At 40.6% G+C, this 16,574-nt stretch overlaps 1 protein-coding gene across 2 annotated transcripts in view; it reads left to right on the forward strand.

The window, feature by feature from the left end:
- Positions 1-16,574, forward strand: part of PRDM5 (PR/SET domain 5) — a 690,485-nt gene that overhangs the window by 205,856 nt on the left and 468,055 nt on the right. For both annotated transcript variants that reach the window (XM_069242565.1, XM_069242566.1), the window contains exon 8: positions 11,121-11,177. In XM_069242565.1, the coding sequence (XP_069098666.1) occupies positions 11,121-11,177 (57 nt within the window). The remainder of the gene's footprint in view (positions 1-11,120; positions 11,178-16,574) is intronic.

The following is a 16,574-nucleotide window of genomic DNA, read 5'->3' on the forward strand; positions in this document are numbered from 1 at the left end:
CAGCTTCTACTGTCCAGTAGCAGGTTCTTTGCACCCACAGCTGGAATTTTCTGGGGATCTGCCCACTCCCGACTTGATCGTGACTTTTGGACTTGGTCCCCTTGTTCCACAGGTACCCTCGTCTGGAAATCCATCGTTGTTGCATTGCTGGTTTTGGTCTTTCCTGCAGAATTCCCCTATCACGACTTCTGTGCTCTTTGGGGAACTTTAGTTCACTTTGCACTCACTTTTCAGGGTCTTGGGGTGGGCTATTTTTCTAACCCTCACTGTTTTCTTACAGTCCCAGCGACCCTCTACAAGGTCACATAGGTTTGGGGTCCATTCGTGGTTTGCATTCCACTTTTGGAGTATATGGTTTGTGTTGCCCCTATCCCTATGTGTCCCCATTGCATCCTATCGTAACTATACATTGTTTGCACTGTTTTCTAATACTATACTGCATATTTTTGGTATTGTGTACATATATCTTGTGTATATTTGCTATCCTCATACTGAGGGTACTCACTGAGATACTTTGGCATATTGTCATAAAAATAAAGTACCTTTATTTTTAGTATATCTGTGTATTGTGTTTTCTTATGATATTGTGCATATGACACTAGTGGTACTGTAGGAGCTTCACTCGTCTCCTAGTTCAGCCTAAGCTGCTCTGCTAAGCTACCATTATCTATCAGCCTAAGCTGCTAGACACCCTATACACTAATAAGGGATACCTGGGCCTGGTGCAAGGTGTAAGTACCCCTTGGTACTCACTACAAGCCAGTCCAGCCTCCTACAGTAGTTGGTTTATTATACACATTTTTAAGCCTATCACTTCAAAGGTCTTCTTCTGATAAGATAACCAAGGAATATCCACCACCCTCGCTAAACTTAGGCAGTCAGAAATACAAGCACGCACCAGAGAGGTCTCAGGATTTATCCATACCTTACCCCAAAACTATAGGGGAGCAAGTTGTAGAAAAGCCACTAAATAGGGAAGCCCAAGTTCCTCATGGCAAATCAAGTTTGCCGATCCCTAAGGTACCTGCAATAATCTCTTAAGAGACAGATTTTCAACTATTTGTAAACTATCCACATTTGCTTAACCCCATATACAAGCCCCATAAGAGCCTACTGAAAAATATTTTGTTTTGTACAAATATTTCAGTTCTTTGACGGGTCTTTGCCCTAATTTTTGGGCAAATCTAAAACTTGCTTCAATGCTACTGTCATGATGTCCTAATATTTAGACGATATTTCCAGCCCAGGAAAGATGTGAAAGGGATCCCCAAACAATTAAAGTTTTGTACTTTTTCTACTACTGTTCCACCCATTTTAAATGTTTTAGTCTTTGTATTACGGAGCACACATATTATGAAAAAAGACTTGCAGTAGTATATTTTAAGGTCCAAAGCGGTCATGTAATCTGAGAATCCATCTAATAGAATTAGCAGGCCATTTTTTGTGCGAGCAAATAATACGGCATTTTTTGCATACAATAGAATCGGGATCTGATGTCCTCCATGCAAGGGATGTCTTTCCCAAGTTGGATCAAATGTCTAGCGGTTCAGTTGATGTATAATAACAATAAAAAGGGTGCAAGAATACATGCCTGCATAACACTATGGGGGTTATTACAACTTTGGAGGAGGTGTTAATCCGTCCCAAATGTGACGGATATACCACCAGCCGTATTACGAGTTCCATAGGATATAATGGACTCGTAATACGGCTGGTGGTATATCCGTCACTTTACCATCACTTTTGGGACGGATTAACACGTCCTCCAAAGTTGTAATAACCCCCTATGTGTAACCTTTATAGATGGAGTGTTTCTGCCAGCTCTAACTCGATGGGGCGATCATCAGGTGGGTTATTGATATGGGTTAAGATCTCCTTGAAGTATTCTAATAGCTTGTTACCCATTGTCTACCAGGATATTCTAGGTATTATAGTGAAAAGTAGTTTGAACACCCCTGTTGACATCCATCATATTTATGTGAGAGGAGCCAAGGGAGGTCTGCAGTTGTGTACCCTACAAACCCTTGAGGAACGTCTTTGCACCATTTAATTGTAGCAGGTGACTTCAATGCTACTTTTGCACCCCTGGACAAGGGTGATATGAGCCTTGCCGCAGAGGGAGTGTAGCTGTGGGCCAACCCTTGGCTGGAGTTACCTCCACTCAAAAAGTTGTCATAAGTAGCACTTCAACTGAGGGCCCTTACGTTACAGTAGTGGCTAGGGGCAAATAATGGCAGATTCAAGTCTGATAAATATGAGGCTGCCACATATTGTAGATCCCCCAGTGCAAACCATATTGATTATGTATTAACTGATCTTAAAATGTGGCATTCTGATGAGGACATGGAAGTCTGGAGGGCAATTGAGAGTGACCATAATTCCCTGTGCCTTACTCTACGATGATTGTGCGACCATTGGCCGAATGACACATGCTCATATCATCAAACACAAGATGTTATTATTTCTAATAATAGGCACCTCCTTAAGTAGCATCATGTAGATCCTCAAACGGAGACACTTTCCCAAATAGATAATTAATTACAAGTAGCTACTTCTAAGTTAGAGGCCACCCAAACAAGCATTTGCAATGCAACGGGTCTCGCGTTTGCTCATGTTAGAGCTGATCGCGTTGTAAACTCCTAACCCGACTTTTCATCTATCAGCAAAAGTGCTTTTATGTAGGTATCCCAAAAAAGTGAAATTAAATGTGTAAAGTGCTTGACTTTTGCCAAGCGAAATCGCGTGGAAAATAGAGAAAAAAGTAGTCCACTATCAGACAGAAAACAGCGAGCCTCGCATGTTTTCTGTACTTGGTCGCTGCGCTCGAGGAGGGCTAGCCACCGGAAAAGGCATGACATGTGCGTGCCTTCGACTAATGAACGCAAGCAGATTTTACTAGGCAAGCCCATGAACCAATGAAGGACACTGACGTGACGTCGACAGGGCTCCGAGCCTATTTCTAGTATCTAAAGTGTCTCGCTGCGATACGCATGCGCGAGTGCATGCAACGCAGGCTCGACCCTAAAAAGGGAAGGAGAGCTGAATGAAGTTGTAGCTCACATCTCTTTGAGAGCATTATGGACCACTTTACTGTTCTACTCACAAAGTTGAAAAAGAAGCCCCATGGGGCCTACCAATGGTTTAATAAGGAATGTAGACTAGGTAGAATACACCTGACCCTGGCCGTAAAGCAAAAGGACCTGGGTTCAATAAGTTTATTAGAGAAAAACTACAAACAAACTCAAATTAGGACCAAAAGGGTATTGGAAGAGAAAAGGTGGCAAGACATTAAAGAAGTCTGTGAGGAAAAAGATTCTAGCAAGTTTTGGTCTCTAGTTACTTGAGCGGGGGTTGGACTTCATCAAGACCAGACAACTCTATCCCACCATGTGCTTGAGACACTCTTTTTAAAAATATTTACACAAATGACTCCCAGTTATAGCTTCAGGAATCAGTAATTGTAATTGACTCAAAGACAGCAAAAAAATTGTTTGATTTGGGCAAAATGTGTCTTTATAGATGCTATAGTCCGTGGAAAAGGGCCTAGCCCTGATGGTATCCCAAATGATATTTTTATAGACGGAAAAAGCTATTTGGACCAAATACATTTTGGCACTGGCTAATGTGATAACTATGGGTGTGCCAATCCCTGGTTCCTGGAAAGTTGCTGAGGTGGTCCCAGTATTTCAGAAGGGCAAAAGGAACTCCCCTACCAACTGTAAGCCTATTAGCCTCATAGATGCCATTCAGAAAGTATTCTGATATGCTGGCCTGACAAAGCTCCAGGATTGGATAGAGACAGAACACCATGTCAGGCTGGTTTTAGAGCTAAAACTAGCACCATAGACCAGGGGTTAGATTCACAAACATTTTGCACTGGGTTAGCATCACAAAAGTGATGCTAACCAGCGCAAAATGTTTTTTTCCCAATTTACTTTCCAGTGCAAAACATGTTTTATGCTGGAAAGTACCCTTAAAGTAACAGAGTACACTAAGCACTGCTTTGCAGTGTTACGTAGCGCCAAGAGGGTGTTACCTGGGTGGTACATTGGCATTCCCTTGCAATCACTCATGCTTTTTGAGACAAAAGCTTATCTACTAACATTAGTAGACAGGATTTTCACCACAATTTAACACCTTTTGAAAGCAGGTGTTAAACGGAGAAATGTTTTCATTTCTCCATGCTTTTCTGACCTTACCTATGTGCTGCACTGTACAGCACTCATGCAAAAGTAGGAACAGCTTTTAAACCTGTCTACTCATAGTGTTTTGTACAGGAAGGGTACTCTCCACGTACAAAACCTATGTCAGACTCATACACAAACTCTAGCACTATGGCACTCAAATGGTTGTGCGTGGAGCTCAACAGCACAAATCTGCACCGTTCTAGGGGGAGAGTGCCATTTCTCTGTGAATATGGTGCCCCCGCTCTCTCCCTGTCACACAACCCTGCGCAGCATCTTTGGTTGCTGCGCTGCATTGCCTGACAGGTTTGAGAATCTGAGTCTAGGCCTTTCGTTTGATGCTTCTGTTTTGGAAAACTGTTCTAATCGGCAAGAGCAGCCTTTATGTTTCTTTTGTTGATCTGAAATTAGCATTTGACCTGGTTCCACTGCACAAATTGTGGTGCATATTCATGGTATGAGAATGCTGATGGAGATTCTTTCTATAACTATCCACTTGTATGAAGGAAACTATGCAATAATTCGATGGAGTGAACAGGGGCAGCAGACTGATCCAATCATAATAAACAAAGGGGTTTGCCAAAGTTGTGTATTAGCCGAAACTTTATTATTATTATATCTGAATGAGGTTGGACACTTCCTTTCCATCCATCCGGCTGATGCTGCATTGATTGGAAAGGCTAAAATCTCAACACTTCTTTTTGCGGATGATACCATATTGGTGGCTAAAACTCCTGGAAGTCTACAACTATTATTAAATGGCTTTGAGAAATTTTGTATGACTTGAGGGCTGGAGGCAAATACCACTAAAACTAAGTAGATGGCGATAACTCAGCACAAGACATATAGAGGGAGGTTACTCCTAGGTGGAGAGGTCCTTGAGAAAATTGATACTTTAGAGTGCCTAGGGTTAGACGTTAAGCTAATATGGCCTGGCGGCCTCATTTGGATAAAATGGTGATAAAACACAGGCAAAGAGTTGGTGTCTTGTTGAAAGAGCTCAGTGCATTTACCAGCAAGCCAGTGGAAGCTGCACTTCAGATTTATGATTTGAAAACTATAGGGATGGCTTCATATGGAGCTGAACTCTGGGGTTTTTCAAACCTAACAGAGTTGTCTGGGACAGAACATAAGTTCCTAAGGAACCTAGTTCATTTGCCTCCTAGTACTCCTCTCTGCACTCTAAAACTCGTTATGGGTAGAAAATCTATTGAAGGTAAAGCTAGACTCCATCCAGTATTATAATGGAGGAGGTTGATGTCCACACAAGAACTGGCCCGCTATGCTGAGGCATTTCAGGAAGTAGTCACTAATGTTAAGAAGCTGCTAACTTCCCTGGGCCTGCATTTAGCTTGTAACACAACTCTCCTGGAGCCCTCTAAGGCCCAATTGAAGAAGTGTTATTAAGCCTCGGTAGCGTAGAAGGAGCTATCATCCCCTCCTGGCTGGTCCTTGAGTAGTATGTTTCTAGAGTTCAAATTTGTTAGTGCGCTTGAGCCTTACCTGGACCTTCTTATGGTTCCCATGGATAGGAAACTTTACATCCAGTTTAGGTTCAGCACACTCACTATTAACAGGTTTTCAGCCAAGTGGTCAGCAAGTTGAGTGGCATCGACTCTTTGCCCAAGATGCAAATCCACAGATTATAGATCATGTGTTTTTTGCGTGCTGTACATATTCAGGTCCGTGCTTAAAGTGTATTAAACCAGCCGGCAGGCAACTGGGCACGTGTTGCCATTCAACAAATTCAGGATATTAAAAACTGATGCTAGCCCTTCATAGGCATGCTCAGTTGGCAAATTGTTAGGGATTATGTGGATATTCAGATGAAAGGCTCTTCAGAATTGATTCTGTAGTCCTGATTTTATTTGAAATTGTAGTTCTAGTCTTATTTGAAATTGCTTTCAATTTATTGTGCTATTTAGCCCTAATTTGGTTAATCCACTCGGGGATTATATTATGCACTGCACCTTAAGCATTATGTAATTTAACCTTAAACTGCATCTGTGTTCAATATACTAAATAAGGTGATGGTCCAGGTTATATATATTGGCAGTATTCAAGGACAATGCAGCCAGTATTTGCAATCATGAATGAAGTTTTTGTCACTGTGATTGAAACGCAGAATAGGTGCCCTGTGAGGCTACTGGGTAGTTATGCAAATAGAAGGTTCACACATCCAAGTACGCCAATCATTGGGGCCAGTGATTAATTTGTAAATTAAGAGGTGCTGGTGCTCAAAGCCCTTCTCTTAAACACTAGGCTGCTATAATTAAATTTGCCAGCACTGAATACTGAGGCAGCGAAATCCTGAAGCCATCTCGGGCCTCTTCAATCCATTTATGGCCACCCCTGCCCCTTCAGCTCATCCTGCAACTTTCTACTTTCTCCCTTTATGACGCTTTTTAGTTTTTCCTTCTTCCGTCTTTCATAGATGTGTCTTTTGCTCGCAGCAAATGCTTGAGGCATAAGAATAAGCCCCCGCCCTCACAAATAAGTGACGGTGATCAGCACCGGAAACAACAAGCACAAATTAAGCACTGCTTGGGGCCCAACTATGTTTATTTACATAACACTCGGAATGGATAAGAGAATGCCTTGATTGATTAAACATAGGATTATCGTAAACATTGGCCTGCTTCAATAGATAAGGTCGATTATGCTGTGATCTTGTTCCTGCTATTGTAGTGAATCCTAGTTTGCTTTAATGGGATAACAGGAGTTAGCTTAGCCTCTGGCTTGCAGACTCGTGCCCCTATCACCTAGTGACATTTAACCTACTTAGCTTGCTCTGTCTTAGCCCATTTAATTATTTAATTAATCTAAGATGGCTGCCTTGTTTATAGTTAGGCCACTTGTTATGCTTTGCATTATCAGTGCCACCGAGCTAAGGTGTCGAGATCAAGTGACAAAGACAAACAAACAGTAGGTGTTCACACTTAGGGATTTTCCCTCTCTATACTTTCAAGGGATTTGTTTATAATAATTGCCGTCCCAAGCATGTCTGTTATCTATTGTTTGGGAACACACCTACGTCAGGGGTCCTGGTAGATCTGTATAAATACATCGAACTTTAGGCAGATCATCAGAGGGATTCCGACCAGAGGGCATCGCCACCATCGCTGATATCGATGCTGCACGTCGTCTTGACGCTGACCCAGTCTTGGTGTCCCTGCGGAGTCTGAGTTAGCGACCTCATTCCAAGGTAACGAGGGTTGGGGGCTCGTCTCATGGACATGGCATTGGCAGATTAGGTTTAAAAAACAAAGCTCTCCTTTAGGTGGGAGGTTAGGCCTATCACATTAGGGTATTAGGGCATATTACACCTCGTATGCCTTTTACACGCATTGCAAGATGGTGGGGGTCTTTGTAATAATGACTCTCGTCTTCACAATTCTGTTTCTTGCGTTATTCATTATCCTAATCATTGCAGCCCATGCAACATATCGCAAATTGCAGTTGTGTTAAATAAAAACTATTGAAACTTTACTGCATCTTTGTCATTGCCTGTGTTTGTATGAGACATTATATATATGTGAGAAAGGGGTAATCTCCGTTTAAACACGACACACCCTGAGATGTCTTATTCTCGAGCCCATGCATAAAGGCTGCCACAAATCACCTTTTACTATTATGTTTTTGGTGAGGTGCTTCTAGTGAGCCGGTAAAGTTGGGATAACATTTGCGACTTGTTGTAGGATAGGCATAGTCGCCTACAAGCAAAAGTACTGTCATCCTTTAACCAGCAGTCTTGCCTAGAGCAAGAGTCCAACCTACAACACTATATGATAAAATAATTCTATGGACTCTGTGACTTGTGATGTCCTCGAGTATTTCAAAAATTGCCACTGTAACTACGATCTTGAGCATAAAAAAATATATATTTGCTCGATCGCATTTAAAAAAAATATTGTTATCATTTTTATGTATTGATGTATTTTGTATATTTTTGTACTCTTTTGTGGCAATGGTTTGCGAAATAACGTATTATTGACTGACTGCATTGGCTCAAAGTACCAAGCCAGCATTTGCAGCTGCAAAATATCCTTTGCAAATGTACTAAGCCCATTTTGCGATTCAGTAACATGCAACATATGTGAAATATGAAGCAATGTTTTGCAACTATAATCAAGTCACAAAACAATGAAAATGGTATGGTAAAACATTTTGCAAAAGGGAAGGGGGTTATGCTTGAAACAAAAGGGGAGGGGTATTCCCTTGAAACTTCTTTCCCTTGTGAATGTACAACATAAGCTTGTTGTGGACAATTCAGTGGTCCAACTGACTATGGCCAATTATCAACTAAAAAAATAAACTTTTCTTTTTAAATGAAGCTCTGTTTCGTTTAAGGAAAACAAGCGTCATTAAAAAAAAGACTTTAATTACAATCGCAGACTTGGTGCTCTGCTGGCTGCAGCAGACCATCACCCCAGGGATGGCATCCAATCATAGTGAGTAGCAAGTTAGGACAGATTGCAGAAACGTAATACCGAATTCTCCAACTCCCCCACAACCAACAGCACTTTCATTAATATTTTTCTACTTTGGGTTGCAAACTGTAGCATAAAAAGTCTGAGGTCTTATTTTTCTTGTATCATTACTGATGATTCAAAAAAGCAATGCTCCCTCTGAAATTCATCTGTGAAGCGTGACCCAAATATTACTGACCAGAACTTTTTTGGGGTGACTTATTTTCTCACCTCTACATTGTACAGGTGAGACACTAAAATTAAGAGTTTGGATTGAATCAGTCCTCGTTCCAGAAGTATACCCTAGTTATCACTTGACTATCAGCTGTAGTGGCCAAGTTTTAATGAGGTGAACAGAGAAGATGGGAAATCCTGTATATGTCTTTGGCTCTAGGCTATCATTTAGGATGATGATATTGTAATTAAAGGTAGATCTATGTAGCAGATTTCAAAATGGGAAATGACAAGAGAAACACCATAAATTGAATAACAGGGTGAACAAACATTATTATAGTTAAAGTAGAAGAACGTTGCATTTTCATGACAAAATGGTTGTTCCCTTTTAGTTTCCCATTTGAGTGAAATCACTGGGAAGTACTTGTCTCCAATGCAGAGATGCAAGGACAAAATCAGATTCTTGGCCTTTAACCAATCTGTGACCTTAACAAGTGCAATACAAAACAGCTGGTAACAATATACCCTGAGATTCTTGAATTGGAGAGTATGAGTCTATAACCCAGCCCACAAACACATCTCATTTGAAAGTATTATGGGTACCTTTTTTTTATAATTACCTTCGCACTTCATTATTTTTACTTTCATGTTTTTGCATTTTACTAACAATCAATCAGGAGAGTGTAAGATCTTATCTCATTGTAATATCATCTCTTATCATGTCAGCTGTGTTCACCAATTGGATACCTATGCTTATCTCACCTAAACAAGTTTCAACCAATTGGATACCTATGCTTATCTCACCTAAACAAGTTTCAACCGAGCAATAACACAATAAGAACAATTGATTTTCTGTAACATACTGGAGAAGATTTTGTTCTCCAGGTTTTTTTTCATTTCTCAATACTTATAGAATATTTAAATTAATTCATGTATTGTTATTTTGATGATTGAATTTGTACAGCTCTTCATTTATTTGTTGTTATATTTGTAATTTATTTGTTTGGTGTATTGATCTGTCATCTGAGAAAAATTCTAGCCATGAAGTAGAAAAACTGATGCCAATCTTTTCAAGGTATAATTTCTGGATAAACAATTACTTACCCAGGATCCACAAACCCATGTTAATCAACATCACCTGTTCATGGGGTCCACAGCTGTTTAGTAAATTAAGTAATATCAGCAGATGAATTAAGTGTATATACTGAAAGAAGCAACATGGAACATTTTAAAAAGCTTGTAAATTGGAAGGAATTGAAAACTGTAGGCTAAAAATAAAGTGGACATCCTTAGCTTGATTAATTGGGAACAAAGCAAATACAGCAACAAGATGGAGGATTAATGGCCTCAATGAAGCAGTGATTTAGGGTAACACACAAGAGACAGTGATTTAGCAGTACAAAAGACATGTTGATAGTCTAGAGATAGTAGAGTCATTGCTTCAAGTTTAACAAAAATCGAATTCCAGATTATCCTAGAGAGTTTTTTTATGGAATAAAATAATACATTGTTTGCATATCTGTTTGATGTGTACCAGTTCTTTATTTTTGTGTATTGTTTTGAGGTTCAAATCATTGAAACTGCTTAAGCTGGGGTCTCTGGCTTTCAGTAGGGAGTCATTGAGGATCCCCAGAAGTCAAAAAGGGTAAGAACTGCTGTTCAAGCTGATTAATATCTTTCATTAGATGTGAGGAAGTGAATATGAATTGCACATTTGTTGTGCTACCTTTATGCAGCCTTTCTTACAACCAGCTGTCAATTTACCCTTGATTGTCCCTTATTGTTTTGAAAATAAATATTGCTCTTTAGGAAAGCTTACATATTGATGAAAAGTATTGCTATTTTGTTGAAACACAGTACATTCCAATATTTACCTCTATCACATGCTTCTAGTTATTTACCTCTATTACTTTATTTTCTATCCCACGTGATAGCATACACTTTTCTTTGCATTTGGTTGCTTGTTATTCACACTGGCTGATTATAGCATATGTGTTTTATTGCCAACAATTACCCACAAATCCATTTACGAGTCACTTGGATTTTTGTGACAGAAATGAATCTCTAGGCGTTTTTCCATATTTCCACTTGTCAACCAGATATTATATTTTATACCCTCTAATTTACTCTTCTTTATTATTAGATTGTACTCTCGTTTTACATGAGATAGCAAGCTTCAAAGCACATATATAACAGGAAGGCTTCAAATAGAAAAATAACATCTAAAAAGTGAGTTTGCTTTGTGTTCTATATGAAAAGTTGTCTAACACTTCTTATTCTACCTGCATTTCAGATCACCAGAACAGCAGCAATGGGAATATTATTCGGGGTCAGTTAAATAGTATTTCAGGTAAGCCTTCTTCCTGTCTAATTATATAAAAAACTTTTGATTTTCAGTGTTATCAAATACCAAAAATGTGTTAAAAATCCAATGTAAAAATGGTTTTGTGATTAATGGCATGCATGGCAATTTTCTGAAGCATCAAATTCTTAAAATCTCAGTCTGTTATTGAGCCTTTTATGTGTATTGCAACAATTGGCCCTTTTTATAGATATCCTTTTTACCATCTCTGCATTTGTGGATCATTACATTTATTGTGCTTATATTGCATTTGTGTTACTCCACTTATGCACTGAGTAGACCCCTCAAATGTTCCTTTCCTATCTCCTGGGTGTTTCTCTCTTTGGTGATTCTGACATGCTCTACATGCCTCAATGAGAAATCAGAGATTGACTTCATCCCTATGAAAATAGTTTTGAGTTTATATAAGATCCATTCTGCATTCATTATATGGATTTCTTTTTAGGTCTGGCGCTAGTCCAGATATTTTCATTTTGCTAAAATTTATATGTATAAAATGATTACTTAAAAGGGATTTCAGACAGCCCTCTTCACTCGTTACTGTGCTATTGTGTCACAGTTTTTCCTACACATTACAGCATTCAGCATGGACCAGTTGGTGAGCCCACTCAGCCATTAGTTAGCTGTACTGTGAGTTACAGCATTCTGCTCTTTCATAAGGCTCCCAGCCATACACATAGCAGTTGTCATCAGTGCCACAGAGTACTGTGGCAATGGGTGCTTTTCAAGGCCAAAAAAGTTTTGCTTTTTGCTCCTTTTCTGTATCAAGGCAGAACAGCAGCATCCAAAACAATAACGTTGTGCAAAGTCCATGACAAAACAAAACAAGTATTGACAAAACCAAATGGCTGGCAGCCAATGCCAGACCTGTTGGCTGTGCCAATTCTTGTTTTATAGTATGGCCAGCAAAATACTTAATAGAATGACACTAAGGACCTGATTACCATCTTTGTGGACAGGGTTACTCTACCACAATTGTGATGGATATCCAGACTGTCAAATTACAACTCTATTATATCCAATGGAACTCATAATACAGTGACAGAATATCCATCACGCTTGTTACTTAATTTTCCATCCGCCAAGATTGTAATCAGGCCCTAAGTTGTTTCCCTATATTGCTTCCCATCATTCTTAAGTTTGATTATTAGTGTCTTTGGACTGAAATTGATTATTTGTTGACAAGCATAGGAATCAAACCTAGGTCAAGACTCGGATGCAGCAATTAGAGTGTCCCCTGAAGGAATCTGTTTTACCAGGAAGTTCCATGTGTTAGATGTTTGTGATTAATGGTTGATTACATGTTCTGTTTAAGGTGCACAGCATTTTCATATTTCATGTAGTTCACCAGAAATCAGGTCCTGTGTACTAGAAATTGTTTCCCTCTTAGTTCATAGCATTAGTTATCCCTAATAAAGGAAATCTATTTTGGGTTCTGCTCTCCTTTTTATGGTGTGCCTCAATCCATAATGGCTTGGTTGCAATCGTCATATATATTTATATTTAACATATCTTTCATGTTTGGGTGCATTTACTACACAAACTGCAGTGGTATAAAAACCTGTATTTGACATGGGACCGTGGACTCTGTGAAACATTTCATTGTTCCCTGTGCAACACAGGTGTCATTTTAATATTATAAGAACAACCCTTAACCACTCTTTGGATTTCTACCATTGTCAGGGCAACTAGAATTATGCAGCAGTGTTATCTAAATTATGTGGCAAAGTTATCTAAATTATGTGGTAAAAATGCAAATTATGCAGCACATTGTCTGGCAGTATTATTTTCATACATTTAAGCCAGAAACAGCATTTTTGTGAAATTTGCAATTGTAATGGTTAATTGTGTGCAAAATGATTCAAATGATGTAATTAATTTGGCAGTTGATCAACAGACAAGAAGGAAATCTCCGGTTTTACACTATGTACAAATCCCAGCTATGCCCCCAACTATTGAAGGTGTATGAGACAGCCATACAAAATAAAGTCTTGACACAGTCTATGACAGAGGCGATGATAGTCATTCAGTCAAAATAGTGTCATGATCCTCTGGACATGCACTCCTGTTACCTCCTCTCTCTCTTAAACTCCGATTATAAGGTTTTGAAGAATGGATTGGCTAATGGGTTATTGCCTGTGTGGCAAGGGTAATCCACCCTGAATATATTGGTTGTACACTGAAGCAGAACACATTTTGTAACCTGTGGATATGAATTTCATGTCATTGGCAGCCTCCCTAAGGGGGGCACACACCTTTGGAGACCTTTATGGACAAGAGAAGGCTTTGCTGCTTTCAGCTGGCCCTCTAGCTGGCAGTACCAAGGAAATTGGGCAGAGTCCCAGATTCTTGGAAAAGGGCATCAATATTGTACATGGACCCAATAGCCAGAGTGCAGAGTTGGCAGGGCTTTTCCAATCATTGGGTCATATGGTTAAGAACCAGACAGGGGTGTCCCCTGTTTCCTATACTGTTGGGCATGGATCCTCTAGTCTAAATATTATGTCACAGAGGCCTGCAATGGGGGATAAGACTGAACAAACGTTGGCACATTATTTTCTTGAATATAGACAATGCTCTGTTATGCTTGTGTGAGGGGAACTTTAGTTTAAATGATCTGATGGGCTTACAGGGCAATTTCAGCATGTTAGGATTGAGGATTAATTGGTCAAAATCTAGCCTTTTCATGTTTCCACCATTAGCCACTATTATCCAAAGCCCGAAGTTGAGCAGGTAATTGTGTTACCTGCCAGACTTGAGAGTAGGCTCAATACCTTAAAGCCTGTGGCTGTACATATTTAACACTTGAGCAAACTCCTTATTTAAGGTTTCTAGGAGGGTGATCACCTCAACCTGACAATTGTTTCCATTCTGGAACATGCTGCAATTGACGTGGATGGACAGGGTGGCAATAGCTAAAATGCTAGTACTACCCAGATTGTTGTAGTTTTTCACAACCCTGTCAATCGTGGGGCGGACACTGTTCCTCCCACATGGGAAGGATGAGGGTCCCACACTACTAGTCTTAATATCTAGCAGGGCAATTGGAGCGGTACAGAGGTGGGTGTCTGCCCACAGAAACTTAGAGAGGGATGATCTACAGGCAGTATTACCCAATAACACAGTATGAAGCTGGCTGTTAGGTACCTTGAGACTATTATCTACCTTCTCGATCCTGCTACAGGTTACTGAAGGGAACCAGGCCATATTCACTAGTTATCCTGTTGTGGTGTTTGCCTAAATTCCAAGAGAAACCAATCATTCATTACAGTGGACCATGGCTCGAAGCAGGCCTCACAGTGGTGGGACCTCCATGTGAACTGCTATGCCCATGATGGAGGTATTACAGGTAGCACAGGTCCATTTCTTGAAATACAGTGCACTAGCCAGAGCTCTCTCACAAAAAACTCCAAAATCAGACATTACACCTTCCACTCACTCACCAACAGTGCAAATAAGTAATCACCCTATTGCTTGAATAATATGTTTTTTCCACAATGCCTACATGAGCACAGAGGACTGAAGTTGAAGTGAGAAACCAAGATAGGTCCATGATCTCAGATAACCAATTGGGTGAAATGTTGGGAATACACTAAAACTGTCTTTAGATCCCCCTACATAGAGCTTGATTTACAAAGGTAAACTTACACTTTTGTTTAAGTTTACTATTTTTCTTTTAGCATTTACATTCTACGAGTTTAATTTTATTAATGGCAATTTTATGACTGCGGAGACTGTGCAGTTGGGTAGAAGAACTCTGCACATAAAAATATAGCTCAAGCTATGTTTTTATGTGCAGAGTCTCCACCATGAGTGCAGTCTCCACAGATGTAACATTAATTACTATTACTATTATTTAAATAGAACTGGACATTTGTGAAAAGTGTAAGTTTGTCTTTGTGAATCATGCACTAGGGTATACACAATATAACTACATTCAACAAACACACTTTTCTCATATACATTTTGACAACATATATGTGGGGGCTAATAGTGGTTGCTCCAGATTTCAAATTCCAGATGCTGATGTCTACCATATGGTATGGGAATGCCTTCTGATCGTGAAGTACTGGGAGGACATACTCAAAATAGTAATGGAACCTACTGACAAAAAGATTGTGCTAAACTCACCGACATGTTTGTTAGACCAACTTCCGGGTCCTAAACAAACTAAATATGTTTACTGGTTTGGTCTGGTGAAAAGACGAAAGTCCTGGAAAACAACCCTGGCTCCAAATATTAGATGGGTAAAGGATATTAAAAAGTGGGCCTCAGCTAAAGCGACTACATTCATACCTATCCATAAGCAGGGCAGGGGACAGAGGTGCAGGACATTTGAGTTGGTACACAATGTTGTCTAATATTCATATTTATTATAATCTGGTTCAAATTGGACCATGTTACACAGTTACCCATTATATACCCTTTTTTGTCCTGCTCTTTGCACATTGGAAATTACGACTATGTAGTTATATTTCATCAGACTTCCCGTCAGAAGAGCGTTTTTTTTGTTTCACTGATAACTTCGGTGCACTTTGCCGAATAATCACTAAACTTTCCAAAATAAAAGTTCCTCCACAACAGCTCCTTCCTTGAAAGTTTCAGGGTGGTCCCTAAAGCTTGGTAGATAGTCAGTTTTTAAAAATTCTGGCGGTCATTCCGACCCTGGCGGTCATGGACCGCCAGGGCCGGGGACCGCGGGAGCACCGCCAACAGGCTGGCGGTGCTCCCAAGGGCATTCTGACCGCGGCGGTACAGCCACGGTCAGAAACGGAAAACCGGCGGTGTACCGCCGGTTTTCCGCTGCCCTGGGGAATCCTCCATGGCGGCGCAGCTTGCTGCGCTGCCATGGGGATTCAGACCCCCATACCGCCATCCTGTTCCTGGCGGCTTTGGCCGCCAGGAACAGGATGGCGGTATGGGGTGTCGTGGGGCCCTGGGGGCCCCTGCAGTGCCCATGCCAATGGCATGGGCACTGCAGGGGCCCCCATAACAGGGCCCCACTGAGAATTCAGTGTCTGCATAGCAGACACTGAAATTTGCGACGGGTGCAACTGCACCCGTCGCACCCTTTCCACTCCGCCGGCTCCATTCGGAGCCGGCATCCTCGTGGAAAGGGGTTTCCCGCTGGGCGGGCGGGCGGCCTTCTGGCGGTCGCCTGCCCGCCCAGCGAGAAACACAGAATAACAGCGGCAGTCTTCTGACCGTGCAGCGGTATTCTGGTGGCTTCTGGTTACCGCGGCCGGCGGGAGTCAGAATGACCCCCTCTATGTTTTTTATGGAACCAATTTTGTATTGTAGGACTGGGCATTGGTGAAGGACAATTAGTGTTATTAGGGGTATGCCTTATCATGGTTCTTTAAACAGCTATTTATGCTATATACT

The sequence above is a fragment of the Pleurodeles waltl genome, chromosome 1_2 (assembly GCF_031143425.1).
Source record: "Pleurodeles waltl isolate 20211129_DDA chromosome 1_2, aPleWal1.hap1.20221129, whole genome shotgun sequence".
Lineage (NCBI taxonomy): Eukaryota > Metazoa > Chordata > Amphibia > Caudata > Salamandridae > Pleurodeles > Pleurodeles waltl.